This window comes from Artemia sp. Qi Xiang Cuo, chromosome 16 (genome assembly GCF_049724085.1).
Source record: "Artemia sp. Qi Xiang Cuo chromosome 16, ASM4972408v1, whole genome shotgun sequence".
Lineage (NCBI taxonomy): Eukaryota > Metazoa > Arthropoda > Branchiopoda > Anostraca > Artemiidae > Artemia > Artemia sp. Qi Xiang Cuo.
The window spans coordinates 29,406,071-29,425,320 of NC_142809.1; the positions used below are offsets into that span (position 1 = coordinate 29,406,071).

Here is a 19,250-nt window from a genome sequence, read left to right on the forward strand (position 1 = left end):
TGGAATTTGCTGATAATTTAAGCATCCTAGATGAAAGTGTGAGCAAAATGAATGACCTTTTAGAGGTTTTGCAAGTTCAAGGTGCTAGAATAGGCTTGAAAATAAATGTTAAGAAGACTAAGTCACTAAGGCTAGGAATAAGTGAAAATGAAAAGGTGACGTTGGGTAACGAAAAAATTGATCCGGTGGACCGCTTCACCTTACCTTGGTAGTATTACTAGCGAAGACGACGGGAGCAGTGAAGATGTTAAAAGTAGAATAACCAAGGCTCAGGGTGTTTTTTCACAGCTAAAAAAAAGTTTGAAAGAATAGGAAGATAAGTCTGCAGACCAAGATTACAATATTGGAAACTACGACACTGGTCAAATATGGCTCTGAAGCATGGGCGCTCCGAAAGCGGATGAAGATTTGCTAGATATTTTCCAGAGAAGTTGACTACGGATTGTTCTGGGTACCCAGCTGGCTGACTGTATTTCAAACAGTAGGCTGTGCGAAAAGTGTGTTTCAATTCCGCTTTCTAGGGCTATAATGAGAGAAAGGTTGAGAAGGCTAGGGCATGTTCTGCGGATGGAGGATGACAGATTGCCAAAGATTGTTCTTTTCGGCCAACCGTCTAGGGCTGAACGAAAAGCAGGTCGTCCCCGGTTGGATGGCAGGATGTCATAAAGAAAGATTTAAAGGATATGGGAACTTCCTGGGAGGGTGTAAAGCAGGAGGCTTTGAATAGATTGGGATGGAGGACGAGCTGGCGTAGCTGTGTTGGCCTCAGGCGTCTTGGTTAGTTGTTAGTTGTAGTAGCAGTTTATTCGAGCCTTGAGCTACCAAACATGAGTGAAATTTCCTTCAAAACAAAATTTTCAATTCTGTTTTATTTTTTATCCAGCGACAAAAGAACAAAGATAAAAGGCATCGTCTTAATGCATAGAGGTTCAAATACAATTTAAAGCCATAAAACCCTTAAAAATACTAAAAACATACTATTAAAAGCAAAAATAACACCCTAATCACTGGCATACAACCGAGACCTTTTCACAAGGAACTTTTTTTGTGCATGTAAATACTATAAAAAGCTAAGGCCCTAACAATTTTAAGGTGACAATCTTTATAATGTCTAATTATTTCGACGATAAAGGCTGCATACATACTCTTGTACTTTCACATCATCATTTATTGATTTACTGTAATATCATAATTTATATTCACAATAAATAAAGCATCGCAGTACAGAAGCTTCAGGCCAAGTCTACGTTGGGAGGGTAACTAGGATTACGCATTGACAAAGAAACAGAGGATCTAGGTCCCAATGTAGGATATAAATGAAAATTGAGAATTTTTTTTATTGGTTTCTAGTTAGGCTTATACAAGTTTTATTTTAGTGAAATTTAACAGATTTGGCGAATGTACTAATGTTTGAAAAGATAACTTGGGTCCGATTCTTTCTCATATTTTGATTTACAGGTATTTTACTAGACATTCTTAGTTCAATAAAAAACAGAATGAACACATAGACTATTACTGATTTCAAAGTTCTACAAAGAGCATTCATCTTAATTCATAGCTTTGAGCAGAAGAGGATAACCACCATTTGGCAGTGCACTATTCACAATGACCCAAAGTTTAAAAGCATACATCTATATTATAGACACTACTAGCCAATTTAAATTCTAAAATAAAAACGTCGTTCTCCAGCCTAAAAGTCGAGTCTGACAATTTCACGCTTCTGGGATAATTGCCGAATGAGTTTTCTAAGCAATTTTCAAAGAGAGGGTCAGCAAGGTAATGAATATTCCCTTCAAACTTTTATCCTCCAGCTGATCCTCCTGATCTGCATTGCTGATCCTCCATTTGAAATTAGCCTAACAGTTAGGGTTTCCGCAATTATCTTGGAACTGTGAAAATGTCAGATAAAACCTTTAGGCATGGCATCAATTATAAATGAATTCCTAATGGTCGAAATGGGGCATATAGAATAATCTTAATGCTCGTGATTAACTTGTTATATGAAATGATAGCTAAGTATTTTTCTATACTTAAATACTACTGTTAGCTTACACCACGAGTTTTAATTCCGAGGTGGGGTGCAACAACAAGAAATACAATATCTTACAAGGCAACAGATCTGTTGGAGGGATATATCAAAGGAGGTCATCTTAAAGGTATCAAAACTCAAAAGTAAAGTCTATAGTCCGGTCAGAAATCGAACCAATTCTTGCGCAAAAAACACTTCAAAAGGCTTTTTAGATAGTCCTTGAAGCCATAGTATGGTCAATTCCACTCTCCCCCTCAAATGGTGTAGCTTGTATTTCTCTTTATTAACCCGGTCAAAATTAGTTATTTGTTATACGCACGTTTTTATGATCGTCATTTGGAGATTTTTAAAATGTTCCGGTGTCCGTTGTCCCCGAGAATAACAGGCCATGAAAAAATGTTCTTCTTGAATTGTCCGGCCTCGACTCAAAATAGACAAAAATTGCATTAGAGTCAGTATTCTTGTTATAAGCAAGAGATATGATCTGGTTGTCCTTAGAAGACGTTAGGACCAACCTTTACGCTGATAACCGGTAGTTAATTTTTCTTAGAAGTAAAAGAAAATGCAATTTAAGAGCCTTTAAGAACTGATCTACCATCCGGAATGCTACGCGGGATCGCCCTAATGTCCAATCATAGGTTATACATACACACCATCTATGCTTTTAAAGATGATAAGTAAAAGATTGTGGCTCCGATTCCTAACTAAAGACATTACTTATCCAGATCAAACATTATTGATCCAATCTTAAAAAGAAATTTTAAATATGCTATGTTTCACTTGAATTGAATGGAATTCAGAATTTTTCGAGGATTGATCTTGATTGCTCCCTTTCACAAAAAAAACGGCTTAGAAAAGTAATACTGATAAGCTTATATCTATATCCTCGTCTTTTAAGCACAGTAAATGAAAAAAATTATAATTTTAACATGGAATTACTTCGACTTCATTGCCAATATCGGGATGTTGCATGTCTTATTTGATGCTTACCCATCCATCCTTATAAGAAGATGTATTGTCTTTCCCTTGGATTCCCAAGGATTTTTCTAAAGTCCCATTGGCCATTTGCAACAAGGATAAATATAATCCTTTTGGTAATTGACATGTAATATATATATAGTTTATTGCTAACGGTCTGTGAATTGATAAGAAACTGCTCATATTGTTACAAGCGAATAATCTATAAGAAACTACTCATATTGGTACAGGCAAATAATCTATAAGAAACTACTCATATTGTTACAAGCGAATTATCCATAAGATTGGTTACTCTCTAAATTAGTACAGCCCATCACTCTAAAAAACATCCTTTAAAAAACCTAAATCTTTAAACTGAATCAATTATGACTACTCGTATAATATTTTCTAATACTGTTATCCATCGTCAAGTCAACAAAACGATCAATTGGTTTTATTATGATTGGTATTGATAGCAAGCCAGCAATTGTGCTTATCCACTTTATTCTGTTGATTGGAATCTTACTAGTTTTTTGGAGGACAAAAGTAGTTCCAGCAACAATCCTGTTTATTGTAATACCAGGAATTATAACTGACGCAAAAGCTTGCCAAACTAAAACATCACAACCGACAATGCCTGATCTTCGAATTGCTTCTGCTGGGGGAGTTTTCTAAAAATGAGAGAAGTTAATTAAACATATATATAAATGAAATAAGCCCTAAAGAATAGATGAGACTGTGCCACAAAGATAGAATTTTAAAGGAGGTCAATGGCACAGATTGTCTGGCAAATCACAACCCTCGAGGAATGAATATTGAACAAATTATAATCATGTTTTCCAATATTGTCATTAACCATATTTACTTGGGGGGGGGGGGGTATGAATTTTATTTCTTCCAGGATTAGTAACAAGGACCTGAATTCACACGAAAATCTTAATTCCGAATTATACATTTGGTACGTCTCCACACCCCCCCCCCCTTCACCGCCTGGAACAAATCCTCTTATGCCTCATCGCTTCTTTCTAATACCTGTCTGTTCGCAACTATGCCTACTCACAGAGGGACGCTCTTACGAGGTAAATCGATTATACTAAAGGACTTCCGAAAATCTGTGGAAAATATGCAATAGGGTCAATCCACGCCAAATCATCCAATCGTGACTGCGCGTGAAATTCCAATTTTGCTGAAAAAATTCTCAGCTGTTCTCTTCATTGATAGTACACACAGGATTTTTTTTTTTTTTTGAAATCTAGTTTTTAGGGAAAAAATTTACAAAGTTTCAAAATTCGCAAAAAAAGAGGTTTTTTGAAAAAAAAATCCAAAAAGTTGGTATTTTTTTCCACTTATTTATACAATTATTTACACATCCAGCAAAGGTTTAATAGAAAAAATTGAGGCAATCCGATAACGACGGAAGAACTGACGACCAACCAAAGTTTTCAAACCCTTGAGCGTAAATGCAGAACTCCAAAAATCTGCAAGTTCTTAACGGTAAGAGCTAGGATACCATTTTTTTTTTATTCTTGTCCTCTTGTCACCAGGTACAAAGGGAAGTTTTGCATTTTGTCCTATTGCTTTTAGTTTCGGAGATATTTTCATAGAATTTTGACAAATTGTGAAAATTGTCACTTTTCATCCCCAAAAAAAGCTCTGTAGGCAACGCGATCCAGGAAAACTACTTATTAGGTCCTAAACTACCAAACATGACCTACCTGAAACCGTAAAAACCTCGATGCCAAAATTCGATCCTGATTTTTAAAAGAAGATTGAAGTTGGACCGTTTTTCAAGTTAACAAAATGCATGCGGAATGAACTGCTGCAAGTTTAAATTCTTTGTTGCCAAGCAGTTTATTCAAATATCGAAATCACACAAATTGAGCGATTCCTTTCTCCAGAGTAAGTTAGTGGGATGCGTCATCGAATTATTTGAAGTTCAGATATTTCACTCACAGTCGAATAATTGCTATTGGCCGTGAATGAAGTATAATTCATACCGTACTGTGAGGATTGTTAGACGTCGGAATTAGAAAAAATAGCTCTTGAAAAATGCTGTGCTGGACTTCATTTAAATAGCGAGTGTCACAAGAAAAATTTTTTCGCAAAGAAGGACTTAGACAATTTACCGAACTTTCAGATCAGAGTCGGGAGACAATTTTATTGAGAACCTTTGTTAGCTCCATAGAGCGTATTTGCTTTCATCATGAGCAATTCTACCTTCATCAGTTTGCTAAGGCTGTTCCGAGAATCTGCTGTGATCCATTTGAGTTGCACACCTCTTGTCCTCGGACAGGAACAAGAGCTATAACACTAGAAAACGCTAGAACCTTGTCTCGTTTCAAACTTATTCCCGGTTACAAGGTGTGTGCTGAATGCCGCACCGAAATTGACGATCGTGCCTACGAAGAGTCCGATGATGACATTGTTAATATCCCCCCAGTTTCTAACGACGGATCTTTCTCATACAATTCCCAGCCTGATTGTTCCTCAAGACAATCTGCAGCGAACGCAGCTACAGTTGTTTCAAGTTTATTTGAAAATATTGGGACCTCGCCGCTCAAGCCTTATTCCTTAAAACTCTCTGTTGGACAAAAAAAAGACTACGTTAAACGGAAGTCCGAAACGGTTGCAGAATCCGTTTCCAAAATCATTAATGTCGCTTTGAGTGTTCCAACCAGTGCTACTTCCTCTCCTGTGCTGAAGCGCAAATGCATAGCTTCGTCATTGGTTCAGAATTCTATGGAGTCTGCTGAAGAATCTGTCCCCTTTCTGATGAACGACACAGAAATAAAGGATTTTTGCATTTCTCTGAAAGCCAAACTTGAAACCTCGGATACATTATTTAGGAACTTAGTCTTCTCACTCTAGTGCCTCCGACATGGCCCCGGCAAAAGGTATCTGATTTTTTCCAAGTATCGGAATACCTTGTTAGAATAGCTAGGAATATCAGAAAGGAGGGAGGAATATTGCCTCTTTTGACCTAAAAAAAGCCACCTAATGTTCTTAAGCCACATGTAGTTCAGGCTGTTCTGGAATTTTATGAATCTGACGTCAACAGCCGGCAGCTTCCAGGCAAGAAAGATTTCGTCTCCGTAAAAATCAATGGTAAAAGGGAACAAAAACAAAAGAAATTACTGCTGGCCAATATTTCTAAACTTTACGGGTTATTTAAGAAGGACAATGAGGACAAGCCGGATTTCAAAATCGGACGCAGCAAATTTGCTGAGCTTAAGCCACCCTGGTGTGTTACAGCAGGCTCAAGTGGGGTTCATTCGGTATGTGTGTGTCTGTACCACCAAAATGCTAAGCTTAAATCTTTCGGCGCTTATATACGGATTTCGCTCATGTATTTTATCTCAAAAGTTGTTTGCTATATCATAAATTAATTGTGAATGCTACACAAGGGCAGTATATTTTTTTATAAACAACACGACTTGGAGAGTTTTCTCTGGGAGAAACTAGCTGAATATGAGTCCGTGACCTATAAAGAGCGGGTACATGAGGACCGAACAGTTCTTAGACAAGTAGAAGAAACGATAGATGTGTTCATACCGAATTTCGTCGAGTCAATCCGGAACCTTACAGTACACCATTTCATTTCAGTCCGTCAGCAAAATTACATAGACCAACTAAAGCAGAATCTCTGCTCCAATGAGGTCCTCCTGCTTTTAGACTTTGCAGAAAATTTTTCCTTTTTGGTCCAAGACGCAGTTCAGGGTTTTCACTGGGAAAATTCTCAGGCAACATTACATCCGTTTGTGGTATATTGGCGTAGGGGTAATAGCCTGTTCAGCAACAGTTTGTGTGTTATCAGCGACCACATGGACCATAACACTGCTGCAGTTCACGCTTTTTTGAAAGTCGTATTGCTTCACGTTAAGGCTATGATTCCCGGCCTTTGCAAAATCTATTATTTCAGCGACGGTGCAGGATCCCAGTACAAAAACAGAAAAAACTTTGCAAATTTGAGCTGCCATTTCACTGACTTTGGGTTAGATGCTGAATGGAATTTCTTTGCTTCGTGTCATGGAAAGAATGCGTGTGATGGGATTGGCGGTACTGTGAAAAGACTAGCAGCTCACGCCAGCTTGCAAAGGCTATTTGACAATCAGATACTTACGGCACACGATCTTTATGAGTGGGCAGATAAGTCCCTACCCAACATTAAAGTATTTTGGGTTTCGTCAAATAACGTTAATGAAAACTTTGAAAGTTGCCTCGAAGACCGCTTTGAGAAAGCTATTACTATTCCTGGAACTCAGTCATTTCACAGTTTTAGGCCCAAAGGCAAAAAATAATATCAGTGCTTGCGTTTTATCGGATTTGGGTACTATCTTGCCAAGAGAAGAATTTATTGTGTTGCGGTTAGATTTCGAGAACGTCCTTTTAACCGATCTGGACTCGGGAGACTACGTAGCCTGTGTGTATGGCTCTGATTGGTGGGTGGGGTTTGTTGTAAGCATTGATGAGGAGAGTGGCGAAGTTGAAGCTAAGTTTATGCACCCAAATGGACCATGCTCAAGTTTTCGTTGGCCTCGGCCTGACGACACGTGCATAGTACCAGCTGCTAACTTACTACAAAAGCTGCCTATTCCTGAGTCTCGGAGTCGCTCCGCAAGAAACTTTTTTTTAGAGCCGGATGTAGTAGCCGTTGTTACAGAAACATTCAAAACTTACAAGAAGAAAAGCAGAGAAAGCAACCATTAATTGTTTTATTTTCATTATTTCATTTTTTTCTAACTTAATTGATCTAAGTAGTTTTGAAGAAGCGTCTATTTGTTTCAAGAAATATAAAATCAGCCATTTCCGGACAAGTTCACATGAAGGGTAGGTTAAAAAACTTTAGTATACTATGCTACATACTAAGAATACCAGGTGCCTGAATTGATGAATTACATTCAAACTAGAAAAGTTTGACATTGGTTACACGAGATACAGCATGAGTGGCCATATTAAAAGATATGTTCGCTAACCAAATAAAAATGCAATAATTGGCGATAGAAGAATCTGCATTTTTATGATAACAGGAAACTTGAAAAACGGTCGAACTTCAATCTTCTTTTAAAAATCAGGATCGAATTTTGCCATCGAGGTTTTTTACGGTTTCAGGTAGGTCATGTTTGGTAGTTTAGGACCTAATAAGTAGTTTTCCTGGATCGTGTTGCCTACAGAGCTTTTTTTGGGGATGAAAAGTGACAATTTTTACAATTTGTCAAAATTCTATGAAAATAACTCCGAAACTAAAAGCAATAGGAAAAAATGCAAAACTTTCCTTTGTACCTGGTGACAAGAGGACAAGAATAAAAAAAAAATGGTATCCTAGCTCTTACCGTTAAGAATTTACAGATTTTTGAAGTTCTGCTTTTTCGCACAAGGGTTCAAAAACTTCGGTTGGCCGTCAGTTCTTCCGTCGTTATCAGATTGCCTCAATTTTTTCTATCCAACCTCTCCTGGCTATGTAGATAATTGGATAAATAAGTGTAAAAAAAATACCAACTTTTTGGATTTTTTTTTTTCAAAAAACCTCGTTTTTTGCGAATTTTAAAACTTTGGAAATTTTTTCCCGAAAAACTAGCTTTAAAAAAAAATAAAAAAAAATCCTGTGTGTACTATCAATGAAGAGAACAGCTGAGAATTTTTTCAGCAAAATTGGAATTTCACGCGCAGTCACGATTGGATGATTTGGCGTGGATTGACCCAATATTTAGGCTGAAAACCAACATTTTTACGTATAAGAACATAGTTGACACTACTCCGAGTTGTCTCCGAATTGTCTGGATTTTGGGTCTTCATTTGAAATTTGAAATTTTACCATTGGAAATTTACCATTTACCATTGAAATTTACCATTTTCCAAATAAAATTTACCATTGGAACTTACCATTTTACAATTGAAATTTACTATTTTACCATTAAAATTTACCATTTTACCATTGAAATTTACCATGTTACCATTGAAATTTACCATTTTACCATTGAAATTTACCATTTTACCATTGAAATTTACCATTTCACCACTGAAATTTACCATTTTACCATTGAAATTTACTATTTCATTGAAACTTACCAATTTCAAATTTTACCATTGGAACCCGAGAAGTACATTCAAAAACAAATATAACTAGCAAGAAAAAAAAACATCACTGGACATCAACGCAAGGAAAAATATCAATGAGAAGAGAAAGAAAAATAATTAAGGACAACCGTGTTGCTGTGTATGTCTATATGACCAATTTTTCGAATCAAAATCATCAAAAACTAATACAGTTTCCATTGATAGACCCTGTTAGAAGCCGATCTGACCAAGGCCAAGTTTCCAAAGTAAAAGTCATCGGTTTACGCACAAAATGGCCGAACCTTGTACGGTCAGAAGGATATTGTCTAAACATAAGGGTTGATACAAAAATAGCAACAAATTCTTGCGGTTGAACGATTGGTAATATTTATCAATGCTCATGTACCCTTGAACCGCATGCCAAATCAAGCTAATTCTTGCCAAAGAATGAACGTGTCCATAAATATTAAGCATCTAAAACGTGGTCTTGGTCAGAATGACTTCTGCCACGCTCATTCAATGGAAAATGCACTGGTTTATGACAAGTTTGATTCGAAAGATTAATCTTGTAGACATATGTAGCAAACTGGTTGTTCCTTAAGTATTTTTTTTTTATCTTCTCATTTATATTTTTCCTTGTGGTAATGTCTAGTGATATTTATATCCCATCACCTTTAGCGATATATCATCTTTATTTCTGGAGCTTTTATTCATTTTGCGATATCTTTGTTTAATAGCATTTTCCTTTCCATTATTAAAATTTTCAACGATAACTGAACAATGTAAACGAACCCTATAGAACGAATAGTACTTGGATGTGATAGATGGCTTCATTAAATTCTCGCTGCCTTAAACTTGAGTTTCTCGATATCCGTTTTTTGCACTAATCAAGGCAGCACAACCCATCCAGACCCACTTCAATTTGTTATCTTATTATGTTTCTAAAACGGTGCCTAATTTTTCAAGACTTATGGCCATGTACACAATTCTAAATTTTAACCGCTTTCTAAGATTTCCTAACACATATGCTGAGTTCTTTTACGCAACACATTCAAAGAACACGCAATTTAATTTTCTACAGATAATAAATTACTTAACTCATCCAGGATTTGTTTTAAGAAAAACTGCATGTTGGTTTTAGTACTAGCTCGATTTTTGTCTTGTGTATGTGTTTTGTGCTTTAGATAGGCTACTTTCTGATGAGTCATTGTTCAATTACAGTCGGTAATCTACTCTTTGATTATTTATACACTTTAACGGTTCCATTACTTAATCCAATTTCTCCTCGGATAATTTTTTCTGTTTCTTTGTTTTTTCTTTTTTTTTTAACCTGGAAACCCTGGGGCGAGTTATGTCAGGCAACTGGTCCCTAGATGCACTTTCTTTTCGAGATTTGTCCTCCTAAAGATTAGGCAGCCTTTCTCAACATAAAAAAAAGTATGTGGGTAGACCTGACCACTCTAGACTACTTACCTTGTAGACTCGCAAACCAGTGTTGCAGGCATCTGCTAAGACATATGTTGACGCAATTCCGTAGCTTAATTTGACAATAGATAGCGGCACATGGGATCGAAAAGCTTCTCCAAATTCATTTGCATAGCCTAGAAAAGATTCCCCCAAAGTTTAGATAAAATAGAATTATAAAAGACGATAGATATAAGAGAAAATGTGGTTAGACTGAAAATGCAACATTTCACACCAGTTGTAAGAGGAACTTTGGAAAGACATACAGAATTAAAAGTGTGAAGAGCTAAAACATGGAATGATTAATTTTAAGTGACTTTGCTGCAGTTAATGCAGCTTTCAGGTTATTTAATAGGGTCCATAGCTCCTTTGAGGACTTACTCTTGTCCCCACCCCCAACCTGAAGAAAATAAAATGATATGTTCGTCCACTATTCATATATTGCAAAAGTCTTAAGGGGTGGATCTAGAGCAAAATCTTGGGGGGAGGGGACAATGTGACAAGGGCGCCAATAATAATTGACCAAATTGACAAGTTTATTTTAAAGAAAAGAGGAATGAGGGCGCAAAAAAAAATATTTGTGGGGGAGGGGTCCCCCTGGATCCACCACTGAAAGTGCTAAGCATACCATTGAAAGAAAGAAAAAACCATATGGAACATGTACATCAAGGATAGGACCTCTAACTTGGCTTTTAAATAGCGTTTGAAAAGCAAAACGTATGACGATTGTTTTCTATTGGTTTGAGCTTGAAGAACATCACTGAGCCTGATCTATCCATTGCTGACGTCTAAAATACCGTTATAGGTCTACTGTTAATTTGCTCTGATTAAGAAAAAATAGAAATATCCACTTAATTGTTTCCTTTTTTATCAATTTACTTCGAAATACAATTACGGAAATTTGCTGTTTTTTCGGAATCCAGTTGTCTTGATTTGGACGTCCGATATGTGCAAGGTTCCAACTTTTAACTTATCCTTCCAGAGAACTCTTTTTCAAACCAATTACAGGTTTTAAAGTGTTCATTTTATTGTAATCCATTTTAAAGTGTTCAATGTGCAGTAATTATTTCTAAGTTTTGATTAAATGAAAAAAAAAGTTTTTTTAACTGAAAGTAAGGAGCGACATTAAAACTTAAAACGAACAGAAATTATTCCGTATTATATTTCAGACCCCTGCTCCATAGGAATATTTTAACAAAACATTTTGCAAGACAGAGATTGAGGTAGGGGGAGTCAAAGCCTTCCTCACGGTTAAGAGAGCCCTAAGTGGAACAGTTCGTAGTAACAAAAAGTTATTAAAAATCGACTCTTGTCAATAGAAACCAAACTCTAAAAAATTAAATTTAGATTACAATATTTGCACTCAACAAATGTGACTGTTTATGCTTATTTTAAATATTCAAAATTCTTTGTTTTAAATTTCCTCATCAAAGCTTTTAGAATGGGATAATTCGCAAAATATTCAAAAAAGGTCTAAATACCCCAAAACAAGGTGCAATCTTGATGGAAATTATACAATGAAATTCAAATGACAACCCTGAAGCTACTTTCTGCAAAACACAAAAACAGAAGTTTTGACCCTTACAAATCTAAGAAGGTATCGAGCAAAAAATCTGAGACGGGTAATATTGAAAGGGTATTTATATAGCCCACCAGTCTCAGAGGCCAAACTCGCACGTGGTACAATACTCATACCTAGACAATGCATGCGGTCCATAAAAGAAGTACCGTTATTGTAGACCGTTTATATAATAAAAATAACGAGCATAAAGTATCGCATTGCTCATCAGCTATTGGGACGAAAGCTACCGGATTCCTTTATGGAAAAGAGAGGTACCCCTGTCGCAAAAAAGTGTTTTTAGGCCTAAATCATCAAACTCTTCAGGAGAGTTGCTTTAGATGAATTTGATGAGCAATCAGATAAATATGAACTAAGTTGATTATTAACCTCTGGGCTCCTTTTATTTTGTAATAATATATATAAATATTTATACAGGCATGAGGGCTGAGGGAATGAAAGCTCCCTTTTAAGGGGCCCCCATAAAGAGGGAGAGGGCAGGGAGGAGGGGGCTGGAGCCCCCCCTGGCTGATTGACGCTGGCTTATATTTGTATTAATTTCAAAACATTTTCCACTAAACAAGTTTTTCAAAGAAAAGTAAAGAGCTTCATTAAGCCAAAAATGGGCAGAAATAAGTCAAATAATCTTCAAAGCAAAAAACTACCACAAATCACTATCAGTAAATAAATGGAACTCAAAACGAACAGAAATTAGAATAAATAGCCAAGTCAAGCTCAAAACGAGCAAAAATTAACATTGGTAGGGCTGACAGCCCCCATAACTTCTCAAGACCAAAACATAATTTAGGCTTTACTGAAAAAAAAAGATGAACGTGGATTGTCAGTTTAATATACATATACTGATATGTATTCCTTAGTCTTAAATTTTTTTATTTATTTAAGTAAACAAAGTGAGAACATTTAAAACATGTTTTGTTTTCAGTAAAGCACAAATTATGTTCTGGTCTTTAGAAGGCATGGGGCCTATCAGCCCTACTAATGTTAATTTTCTAATAATGTGTTATTTCTTTTCAGTTTTTTTCTATAAGAATCCATAGTTTGGCTTGCTATTTGTATGTTGGGATAAACTTTATCAATAATTTTTAACCCTGACACAAATAGTATTTTTAATTTAATTTTATACCTCCTCAAGTTGACCAGAAAAATAAAACTTAATATCATTCCCAAAATATTCCATCTAAGCTCTTTGACAACCTGGATACACTTACACTCTGTTTATTTATCTAAATTCTAAGAGGAGGAGTAGTAATAGGAGTAGCTCCGAAACCTGCAACTTAATACCCCTAGTCATTCTGGATATTTTGATGGAGTTTATTATTGGCAACCGTAAACACAATGCCTTTTGATTTAGTTTTAAAGTAGCATTTAGTTTTATAGCATAATGGGCCAATCGCATAATTGGGGGAAAGTGGTTGAGATGCCCAATAAGACATAAACATAGTTGCTAAAGACTTAGTTACTGGACCGTTCTAGTATGCTGAACAAAATGGTTGTCTAAAAATGTTGACTCAGTCAACCAATCTTTTTTTACTCTTAAAAAGGACACTAGAACTCCTAATTTTGTTTCGAATCAGCTCCTTTAAATGTTTCAATGATATTTCTTGCTATTATAGAGTGGTGCTGCCTATCAAAGAGGGCACTAGCCCTTTCAATTTCCAACCGAATGAACCCTTTTCGAAGGTTCTACGACAACAAATGACCATCTTAAAATTTCTATCAGATGCATTTCGGGAAAATACTATGTTTGTTTGTGTGTGTGGGGGGAAATATCTGCCCTCTGATCACTTTGACTCTTGAAAAGAGCACTATAACTTCCGATTTCCAATCCAATGAGCCCTCTCCCAAGTTTACACGACCAGTCTTTCTATAAAAACCTTATATGCCCAGGGTGTAACTTACAGCCCTTTCCCTAAGGGCTATATTGGGGGGGGGGGGATTTCATCCTCAAATACATATTTTCTGGACCTTTCACCTACGCTTAAAAAAATGTCTGTCTAAAAATTTTAATTGGATGTGTTGCTGGTAGAAATGAGAAATGAGGGGCTGGTAGACTTCCAATTACTTTTGAATGTTAAAAAGGCCACTAGAATTTCTGATTACCAATCCAATGAGCCCCATCCGAAGTTGATGTGACCACCCTTTTTTATAAGAGGCTTATATCCCCCAGGGCATAACTTAAAACACTTACCCTGAGGGTTGAGGGGGAGGGTTGTCGTCCTCAAAGTCATAATTTCTGGACCTTTAAACTAAGCTGAACAAAATGGTTGTCTCAAGATTTTGTTTGGATGTGTTTGGGGAAATGATTGGCGTGGGGGATTGGCGCTGGTTGCCCTCCAATCACTTTTGAATATGAAAAAGGTCACCGACTCTGCCAATTTCCAATCGAATGAGCTCTTTTTGAAGTTTCAACGGCATTTCTTTCTATAAGAAGTGTCCTGGCAAAAAAAAATTTAAAAATGAATAAATAATACATTGTGCCCACATTGCTCTTTACTTAGGCAGCGCTATTGCGCTGCCTATGATATTTTTATTTCGTGGTTTCTATTATACAGCATTGGGTGCCGATTAGACCAGGTAAGCCCCCCCCCCCTCGCTAAAATTCATCTTATGGGTGCCCATGTCCCTTTTTTCGTGGAAACGATAGTAAATTTAGAAAAATTCTACATTAATAGGAAAACCAAATACACAAAATCAGCTCTTTATCTCGAAGGACCGCTTTGGAAAAGATAAACTTTCATATAATGGGTGATCGTTGAGAGCGTGTTAGCTCACCTCATATTTAGAATAGCCTAACCCTGGATATTGTGTTTTAATAGAACAGAAATTAAACCAGAACAAACAAAACGAGTTTATAAAAATGAAAGTAAGGAGTGACATTGAAACTCAAAACAAACAGAAATTATTCTTTATATGAGGGGGCTGCCCCCCACCCTATTCAACCTCCCGTTCTTTAGGTTTAAGTTTGACTTACTTCCACAACAATTCAAAAACGAATGCTCTATCACAAGGGCAATAGGAATGGAAGCGCTTATTGACACTAATTTGCTTTTAGCAATAAAATTTCTGGTTCAAACGTTATGAAAGACAATGGGTGAGTAAAACACTTGCAACTACTAACTGACTTTTTTTGTTGCACCCAAAAATGTTTTCAGCAAAGCCCAAGTAAAACTCTAGCGTACAGGCCGGGGATTGAGGGAGAGGAGGCTCACATTTAGAAAAATTTGTGTTTCCTTTCAAGGTTCAGTGTCACTTTTTACTTTCATTTATAAAAACATGTTTGATTTAAATTAAGACAAGGTGGGTAAGATAGGAATAAATTTATAAAGAAGAAAGGAAACGGGAAACATAGTCTAAGAAAAATCCAATTATATGGCAGAGAAAGCAAAATAAGGGATACCGTGCATCGGATCTTTTTTTTTCTCCCCTTAAATTTTTGTCACTGAACGGTTGCATAGGAATGGTGCTAAATTTAACATTACCCCAATGCACGTGTTCTTTAAGAAAAATTATACATGCACGTCATCTATTTTGCAACAACTACTAAAAAAACCATCTATTCTAAAACAACTATATATAATGCCCCCATGCGTTTATTAAACATGATGTTAACAAATATTACCTAAATAGCGGACAGAGGTATCCCTATAGATATTAACTTCACCGGTTTTTTTCATTTCTTAGAGCTTTTAGATGCTTAGATTGGACTGTTTTGTTATAATAAGATGGCGCTGTAAAGAATTTCCTCCAAAATGTTTAAATTTTATTTGAACTGCAAACACGAGAAAACAGAAAAAAATTCACTTTCGCATAGCTGAAACCAGTATTTTAAGTTAGTTTAAAAATACTTGTACATTTTTTTTTACCTAGTGCATTTGAATGGAACATATTTTCCAAAGAGCGTATTCTACATTCGCCTTGACGAAAAAAAAGATGTTATTGGTATTAAAAGAGGTTGTTCCTCCAAAAGGGTAGAAGTTCATCCCAATAAGAATGATAAATAGCCCCTTCGCCCTCCAATACTTTAAATATTATAGAGAAACCGATAAGAATCAAACCGACTACACCTACTAAGGCCAGGCAATCGAATTATAATTATCTGCGATATCCATCAGATAACAAGAGACTAAGCACAGGAAATCCTATTACCAAAAGTATTCTTGTGGAAGATCCTACTGTTCCCAATGAATATTATATTTACTATTGTTGGGCCACTTTGAAGTATGGGATGGCTTCTCTAACAAAAAGTAAAAAATAGAAGTTGATTACTTTACAAACATGACCATGAAGTCTCAAGTTGTTTGTAGGGGCACAGGGCTAGGATTATATTCCGATTCTACAAATAGTGTACTAAAAGCTTTCATTTGCAGTAATCATTTGCAGCTTTCATTCTGTTAAAAACACCCATTCAGGACATTTGTCTGGAGGTAACACGCCCCTCGAAAGGGTGTTTTGTCGGCTGCTAAGCTGTGACAAATATCTTAACAAGATGCTGAACTCACCATGGTGCAAGATCTAACAAATTTGAATTTCCAGCTAAAAAGGAAATTTGAAAGATGGTATATGATAAATTAAATGTGAGGTCAATCGGTTAAAAAAAAAACAAATTGAAAACCCTAGTTGATAAAAGAGGTATGCCTGGAATGGACAACCCATATACAGAAAAAAAGCGGAACTTCGTATAATACCTTTCTTATGCAAAGACTCTTAATTTAGACAAATTAGTTTTGAAACATTACACAAATATTCATAATCATAACTCCTGCCCTAAAAATTAAAATAAACGTTTTCAATTTATCGCACAATTATTTTCCTTTGCGAAAGGCTTATAGGCCATGGAGTGAGTGATATTAGGTTGCATATCACCCTGAGGCTGTAAGTTGTGCAGACCAACTTTAAGCCGCTGAATTTTTAGTGTGCTCTATACATAAAAGGAGCATATATCCTATGAAAAGCATTAAGCTACTCTTTTACCAAATGGATCGCTCCGGCCTAATACCCTAAAACAGTGGTTCTCAAACTCATTTAGACACTGCATCCCTTTTTACCCATAAAACATTTTAGGTACCCCTTCTCAGTTGCCGGTACTAAATAAACTATAGCTAAAATATAAATGAAATGATTGTTGTTTTTTTTTGAACGGCCGCGTACCCTCTAAACATTTTTGCGTACTTCCAAAGGGTACGCGTCTCACAGTTTGAGAACCACTGCCCTAGAATATCCGATGTTCATCTAATTTACGCATGAGATGAAGCGTCCTCTTATCCATGAAAAAGGTTGAATGGCTAATAGTTGATCCAGATGTGCAATCTCCTACGACCCCTGGATTGCTTTGCTTTTGAATCATCAGTGCCTCAATGGTTGGTTTCCCTCGGATAGGACGAAACCCAAAACATTTTTAGGGGAAGGATAGCACTACTGCAAAAAAACATATTTTTATCCGATTTTTCAGCAATTTATGGCAATAGATGCGTTAACAAGAAATTATTTTGAAGTTCGGAAGGGTTAGCACTTCTACGAAGAGCAAGTAAAAAAGTAATACAAGAAACAGGTGATTAATTTTGTAAATCTAAGAAATAAGAGGTCATCCTGAAGCATTTACCCTGCATGCATAATTCTGCGGAATATATATCATCTATTTTCGAAAAGTTAAAGCTGCCGATGTTTGCCACTTCAGAACATTCTGAAATTCCTGATGTAATAATAGAGAATTTTTAATGTAAAATTATAATTTGCAATGGGTTTTGTGGTGCACTTCTTCTTTAAGATTTTGTAGTGTAGAAACGGGTTGTAGTTACTATTTACATTTGTGTTTTTAAACTAAAAGAAAGGATTTCTAACTCTCCTGTGTGATCCTCTAATAAAAGACTAGTTCAGACAGAAAAAAAATGTAAACATAATCGACAGAAAAAGATATGTAAGAATATGAAACAAGGGACTGGCATGAGTTTTTCCTAGCATTAACAAGAAATTAGAAGAATATAAATATGACAATTTGGATATTTGCCAGTGAAATGTAGACACAGGAGTTTAATCGCTTCCTCTTTTATTTTTTTAGTTGTTCCATACATTGATCCTACACCCATTGCAGGTCGTTTGTTTTCAACTCTCTCTGCTTTTTAAACAGGACACCACCTTTATTTTTCAATTTTAATAAAACTGTGGGTACTTGTGCATTATAACTAAACCAGCGCAATAGACTGTAAAAGGAAACACTAATGGAAACCCCTCAAACGGCTATTTGCAAGAGATAAGTTGATGGCAAAGCGTGGTTTCTCATTGAGTTTACAATATTTAAACAATTGTTTTTTGGGGTTTAGGGGGGAGGGGAGGTACCTAAGTTAGGTTAGGTTACGTATTTAATGTATGCTATAATTCCCCCCCCCCCGAATGTGCAAATATATAACCCAAATTTGTTTCTAAAACATTTTATATTCATCCTCTTTTATTTTATTTTATTAACATTAACCAAACTTGACTTCTTTCGTGTATAGCGGTGGTTTAGTTATAATGCACAAGTATTGTACCTCAGAGAGTTTTATTGCTTTTATACCATGCTTTGATTCACCCATATGCTTCGTATGGCTGTATGTTATGGGCAAGTAATTTTTATGTGAATTTTAAACATGTTCAGACTTTTCAAAATAGAGCGATGCATCTTATTGGTGGGTATGTTGAAGGTGTAAATAAAACTTCAGCTTGCTTCAACAAGTTGCAAGTGTTTAATGTAGGACAGCTACGAGACTACCAAATAGAAATTTTACTTATCAATGTTGGAATGATGTTAGTCCAGAGGTTTTTCGTGATTATTTTAATGACAATAGGTCTTTGCACCATTATGAAACTCGTCATGCTAGTGATTTCATTGTTCCGAATAGAAGTGGAACCAGGGCCGGCTTCCATACTAGATTTTCAGGACCTAATGTGTGGAACTCTATTCCGGAGAGCATTCGGGCGGCTGAGCACCTGGGGTTATTTAAAAATAAATTGAAAAATTATTTGTTAGGTCAAGGTTCAGTTTTTTTTTTTTTTTTTTTTTTTTTTTTTTTTTTTTTATTATTTATCTTTATTATTATTATTATTAAATGAATTGATGAGAGATTGATTGATTTTTTTTGTTGTTTTGTAGTGTTTGTATGTAATTTGTGTGGGTTGTTTTTTAGTGTATGT

The 19,250-nt window shown here is 35.9% G+C and overlaps 1 protein-coding gene across 1 annotated transcript; it reads right to left on the reverse strand.

Annotated features, from left to right (window-relative positions):
• Positions 1-861: 861 nt before the first annotated feature.
• On the reverse strand, positions 862-15,796 carry LOC148942762 (mitochondrial fission process protein 1-like). Its single transcript, XM_089101955.1, has 3 exons — positions 15,703-15,796; positions 10,514-10,641; positions 862-3,657 (listed from the first exon to the last, which is right to left on the reverse strand). Exons 1-3 carry the CDS (start codon positions 15,755-15,757, stop codon positions 3,367-3,369), a joined length of 474 nt encoding a protein of 157 aa, XP_088958081.1. The 5' UTR covers positions 15,758-15,796; the 3' UTR covers positions 862-3,366.
• Between the last annotated feature and the right edge of the window lie 3,454 nt (positions 15,797-19,250).

What these genes read in the sequence shown, in the direction of transcription:
- LOC148942762 (XM_089101955.1), bottom strand. Translation starts at nt 15,757, where the DNA reads ATGAAAAAAACCGGTGAAGTTAATATCTATAGGGATACCTCTGTCCGC. An exon ending in TACCTCTGTCCGCTATTTAG is followed by an intron (nt 10,642 to 15,702) that starts GTAATATTTGTT and finishes AATCTTTTCTAG; the next exon opens with GCTATGCAAATGAATTTGGA. An exon ending in CTGGTTTGCGAGTCTACAAG is followed by an intron (nt 3,658 to 10,513) that starts GTAAGTAGTCTA and finishes TCTCATTTTTAG; the next exon opens with AAAACTCCCCCAGCAGAAGC.